The 6,000-nt window shown below is 41.4% G+C and overlaps 1 protein-coding gene across 2 annotated transcripts in view; it reads left to right on the top strand.

Moving 5' to 3' along the window:
- LRRC6 (leucine rich repeat containing 6) overlaps window positions 1-5,430 on the top strand; it is a 72,717-nt gene extending 67,287 nt beyond the window's left edge. For both annotated transcript variants that reach the window (XM_032873513.1, XM_032873514.1), the window contains one exon: window positions 4,750-5,430. In XM_032873513.1, coding sequence (XP_032729404.1) covers window positions 4,750-4,927 — 178 coding nt within the window. In that variant the 3' untranslated portion in view covers window positions 4,928-5,430. The remainder of the gene's footprint in view (window positions 1-4,749) is intronic.
- Window positions 5,431-6,000: the final 570 nt, after the last annotated feature.

Below are 6,000 nucleotides of genomic sequence, written 5' to 3' on the forward strand. Positions count from 1 at the left end.
AAAGTTGCTAAGTGATAGTAGAGCCAGAATCTTAGTTCATTCTTGGGCTTGGTGTCTTTTTTTTTTTTTTTATAGACTTTTTTCTTTAGAGCAGTCTTAGGTTCACAGAAAAATTGAGTGAAAAGCACAGAGATTTCCCATATGTCCACAGCCCCCACTCATGCACAGGCTCCCCCACTGTCAACATTCACCCATAGTGGTACATTTGTGACAACTGTTGAACCTACATTGAAGCACATCATTATCACCCAAAATTCATAGTTTACATTAAGATTCAAACTCAGTGTTGTTCATTCTGTGGGTTTTGACAAATATATAATTGACATGTATCCACTGTCATAGTATCATACAGAGTTGTTTCACTGTCCTAAAAATATCTGTGCTTCACCCATTCATCCCTGCCCCCCCACCAGCACCCCTAGCAAATAGTGATCTTTTTACTGTCTCTTTAGTTTTACCTTTTCCAGAATGCCCTAGAGTTGGAATCATATAGTAGGTAGCCTTTTCAAATTGGCTTCTTTCACCTAGTAATATACACTTAAGGTTCCTCCATGTCTTTCCATGACATGGTAGTGTCTTTCTTTTTAGTGCTGAATAATATTCCATTGTATCTGGATGGACCAAAATTTATTTATCCATTTGCCTACTGAAACACATCTTACTTCCTTCCAGTTTTGGGGAATTATAAATCAAGCTGCTGTAAACACAGTGTGTAGGTTTTTGTGTGGACATAAGTTCTCAGCTCCTTTGGGCAAATACTGAGAAGTGCGACTGCTGGATCACATGGTTAAGGGTGTGTTTAGTTATGTAAGAAACTGCCAAACTGTCTTCCAAAATGGTGTGCCACTTCATAGCCCTGCTAATAATGCATGAGAGTTCCTGTTGCTCCTCATTCTTGCCAGCATTTGGTGGTGTCAGTGTTCTGGACTTTGGCCATTCTAATATGCATGTACTTACATCTCCTTGTTGTTTTAATTTGCATTTCCCTGATGACATATGGTCTGGAGCATCTTTTCATTTGCTAATTTGCCAGCTGTACGTCTTTGCTGGTGAGGTGTCTGAGAAGGTCCTTGGGCCATCTTCCAATCACACTGTTTTCTTATTGTTGTGTTTGAGGAGTTCTTTGTATGTTTTGGATAAGAGTCATTCGTGAGATGTTTTTTGCAAATATTTTCTCCCAGTCTGTGGCTTGTCTTGTCATTCTCCCAAAATTGTCTTTCATGAAGCGAAAGTTTTTAATTTTAATGAAATCCGGCTTGTCAACTATTTCTTTCATGGATCATGCATTTCCTATTGTACCAAAAGTGGTATGGCCATTCCCAGGGTTGGTTAGCTCTTCTCCTGTGTTCTCTTCTAGGAATTTTACAGTTCTGCATTTTGTGTTTAGGTTAGTGATCCATTTGGAGTTAATTCTTGTGAAGGCTGGAAGGCCTATGTCTAGATTCATGTTAAATATACCCACATTGTATTAATTTTGTAACTGTATGGTATTGAAGTATGGTATTCAGTGTAGAATGGAGAGGGATAACAGGCATCTCCATCTGATTGCCAATCCCAGAGGAAAAGTTCAACATTATACTATTAAATCTCGAACATTTTATTAGTTTCATAATTTATATTTTCGTATTCAAAATCTGAAGTTTTTAGTTTCTATTTGTGTTCTTGTTGCTTCTGCTGGTTCTCATGCAAAACACCCCTTTTCCTTGAGTGCTTGTTAATTTTGATGATGAGCTGCTCCACTGCCTTAGCAGATACTTTAGGGGCTTCTCAGGAGCCTGGAAGGTGCTGAGCCAGGGAGCTTTGGCATGTGCTGTGAGGCAGACCCTACCTGAAGGCACTGCCAGTTTGGAACCACTTCCCTTTGAATTCAAGATCAGTGGTTTTTAACTATGGCTGTAACAACTCAGCCCTCTCTCTCCCAGTCTCCTCACAGTCCCTGGGGCAGTGGGCAGAGTGGGTTTACTTTTCATTCTTTCTTACATGACAGAAAGCCTTCTGATTGAGAAGGTGTCCTGTCAGACTGCCTACCTGGCACACTCAGGGCCTTGACCTCTGTTCCCAGATTTTATAAGGCCTCTTTAGGGCCTCAGAGAATTCCCTCAGGGCAAAGGTGGCTTCAGGGATCCACTTCCTCCCTCCTTCCTCCTTTTACTGAATTCTGCCCTTATAGCTCCTTATTATCTTACCACATCTTTCATAATCTCCCTGAATTTTTCAGTGGGAGGCAGGAATCTTTGGTCCAAATATGCTGGCCTTCCATATTACCAGAAACGTTCTTTGCTTATGTTCTTTAATATAAGGAATCAGTCGTTGATGTGTTTTATGCCTAGTGATTTTAGACCTTTTCTTTTCTTTTGTTTTCTTCAATGGTAATGAGAATATTCATTTTGCCTTCCAGTTATTTTTTTAATCATTTTTTTAAATTTATTTTCAGCATAACAGTATTCCTTGTTTTTTGCACCACACGCAGTGCTCCGTGCAGTCCGTGCCCTCTCTAATACCCATCACCTGGTTCCCCCAACCTCCCAACCCCCACCTCTTCAAACCCTTCAGGTTGTTTTTCAGAGTCCGTAGTCTCTCATTGTTCACCTCCCCTTCCAATTTCCCCCAACTCCCTTCTCCTAACTCCCCATGTCCTCCATGCTATTTGTTATGCTCCACAAATAAGTGAAACCATATGATAATTGACTCTCTCTGCTTGACTTATTTCACTCAGCATAATCTCTTCCAGTCACATCCATGTTGCTACGAAAGTTGGGTATTCATCCTTTCTGATGGAGGCATAATACTCCATAGTGTATATGGACCACATCTTCCAGTTATTCTTATTGGATTCCAGAGGATCTGGTTTTGACAGTCAGGTAGTGGGTAAAACTGGCAATGGGTATCTGTTGGCATCTGATATTGAGGGAGCAGCAGCAGGGGACAAAAGTCCCTCTCCTCTTTTTTATTTTGGGATTAGTGTGATCTGCAGGTGCCCCTAGCTTATCTGCTCACTGTCTTTTACCTAGAGACTCATGACCAATTAAAGTCCTGCATGCAAATTATTTCTCACAACATCTGAAGGGGGTGAGTGGCAGATAACTGTCTCTGACTGGGTTCAGTGTTCATTGCTAAGATCCAGAAGTTGTGGGCCAAGAGGTTCATGCCTGGAAGTAAGACAGGCTGCTTTTCCTCAAAGTCAACATAATTATAATAGATGAATTTAGATAACCTATTTAATTAAGCCATAGATATGATAGCCTTTTAAATAAGAGCATGGGAATTAAAAATTAAAGCTGTACTTAATAATGACTATGGAAACTAATTTTCTACATAGTCTATAGTGTACAGTCTGGGTCTTTGGAATATTTATGCTTTATATTCTTTGTATACATTACACTTTCCTTTAGTGGGTCCATGTGTATTCATCAAAATACTGAGAAAATTAAAAACTCAAGTGCCTTCAAGGGCTTGAGGGCAAGGGCAACCAACAAGAAAGAGGTGGAAGGGTTACAAGAAAAACAGAGAGTTTACAGTCTCCAGAGAGAGTTGACCCTCCCTCCCCCCACCACACATTGCATCTGAGGACATCAGTGTGGGGCTCCTGGATGAGGCCAATTGTGATTTTCTATAGGTCAAAGATTTTAATTTTAGAATTACACAGTACCATAATTTTTTTTATTTATTTAACATGTGTTTAGTAAAGCTATATACCAAAATTACAAGATGAAAAGGACAATATAATTGTTTCAAGAATACTGGTCTAGTAGGGAGAACAGACCAATAATGAGACAATTACATGATAATGTGATAAATGTTCTATTCAAGCTCTATGCTGCGCTGTGAGAAACTACCAGGAAACAAGCCTATTTGCGCAGACCATGGGATGGCTGGGGGCTGGAGTAGAGGAGGCATGTAATATATTTTGTAGCATGACCACTGGATGACCAATACAGTGATTCCAAAATAGTTTGACTGATTATCAAAATCACTGAGGGAATTTGCTATAAATACAGAGTGCTGGACCCAACCTCAGACCTATGGATTGAAATTGCCAGGGAAGCAGCCCAGTGACCTGTATTATCTAGAATTTTCTATACCATGGTGGTGTGGGACTCTTTCTTGTTGTGTTTTCATGTAACTGTTGCCAGAGGACTGGGCGCCGACAGCAGGAGTGGGATCTTGTTGGGGAAACTGGTGGACAGAGCTTTCTGGGCACCCAAATGCGTGTAAATGCCCCTGCGTGCAGGCTGGATCCTCCAAAGCAGCAGGGCCCAGGAGCGGGATCAGCTCCAGTCAGGCATAAGACCTGCCCACAGTGGTCTGTTGCTGATCCTGGCTGTGGGGTTTGCCTGCTGTATCATTTAGATATTCTCAGGTGAGGGGCACCTGCATGGCTTAGTCAGTAGAGCGTGCAACTCTTGACCTCAGGTTGTGAGTTCAAGCCCCATGCTGAGGGTAGAGATTGCTTAAAAATAAAATCTTTAAAAAAGTAAATACATACAGATTCTCAAGTGAGCAGAGTCTCCTAGCTGACCTCCCCTCACTGTCTGTGCAACAGCACTTTACTTCTCCACTCTTGGTCCTGCAAGGCTCTGAGCTACCTGAAATCATGGACAGTCTCTGATTCTTTTTCTATGCTCTATGGGCATCTCTATGCTCTAATGATAACACTTGCCGATATTTGCTGAATAAATGAATGAATGAGTTTGAAATTTCATCTAAAATGGCATCTTAATTTCCTTTTGCCTCTTTTTGCTGTTGTAGAAGCAAGGAAATTGAGAAATTAGAAGTAGATCCTAGCAAGCATTCCTTCCCTGATGTGGCTAACATAGTTCAAGAGAAAAAACACAGACCCCGAAGAATTCAATCTGAACCCAAAATTACAGCAAGTGAGGAAGATCCTGACTTTGAAGATAATCCTGAAGTGCCTCCATTGATTTGAAACATCAAGCTGTACCGACGGACCCACCAGACCCAGTTCTGTTCATTGCAGAGTGTGTGCAGAACATTTATGGAGTAAACACAGAGTTATTTATCAACGTTACTATTCCAGTGTTTTAGCTTCTACTTTATACACTAATATTCTTAAACTAGTTTAAAATTCAAATGTATACCTTAAAATGCTATAACTCATTTGTCTATAATAAAATGCTGACTAGTGCAAATGTTCCATAAATCACAGAACTATTACATTAAGACGTTGATTTTCTATCACAGGACTGGCTGCTAATGCAGAGAGATGAAGTCAGAGATAAAAGGCCTGATTATTAAATTGGTACTTCAGCAAATTGGTCAAGCTCAGAAGTTAAAACTGTAATTTTGGATCAAATTGGAATGCTTTAATATGATTTTAGCAGTGTTTCAATTTTCTTCTCATGATTATTTGTGGTAATGCCTTGGAATGATGAAGAGGAGAATGAGCAGCGGTAGGAAGGGAGAACCTCTAAGGCTGTAGATATAGGCTTGACATCCGCAAAATTAGGGGAAAAAGGTGGAGGGAGGGGAAAGGGGGATGGGCTAAATGGAGCCTCAGGAGACAGTGCAGCTCTGAGAGAACTCCAGCCAGCCCATCAGGAGCTCTAGCACAGGGTTGTCCACATAAGATGAACCTGTTGCATCAAGATGGCCAAGCCCAGCTACCCCTGCCATGTTTAGGTCTTGGCAGGTAGCTCCAGGACCAGAGAATGGCAGCTGGGTCTGGAGGCTTTTGATGCTCTGCACTCCTTGTGCAGGTTCTCTCTTGGGAAGAGCTAAACTGGGTGCCTCTGTTGTTCCACAAGAAGGTTATAGAAGCTCCGCCAGCCTTGAGGAGGCTGTCCTGAGGGCTTACAGAAAAGAAATACTCATCAGTGATGGGGAAAGGAGACCCCTGGACATAGAGGAGGAAAGGTTAACAGAGCTGTTGCCTGGGGTAACATGGGAACATTATAAATGTACCTCCTGCCTGAGTAGGTGTAGGGAAAGAGATTCCTAAGTAGAATTCCAGAGGACCGCTAGTGCCTTTAGCTCCAAATC

Source organism: Lontra canadensis, unplaced genomic scaffold (genome assembly GCF_010015895.1).
Source record: "Lontra canadensis isolate GAN:19392208 unplaced genomic scaffold, GSC_riverotter_1.0 scaffold49, whole genome shotgun sequence".
NCBI lineage: Eukaryota > Metazoa > Chordata > Mammalia > Carnivora > Mustelidae > Lontra > Lontra canadensis.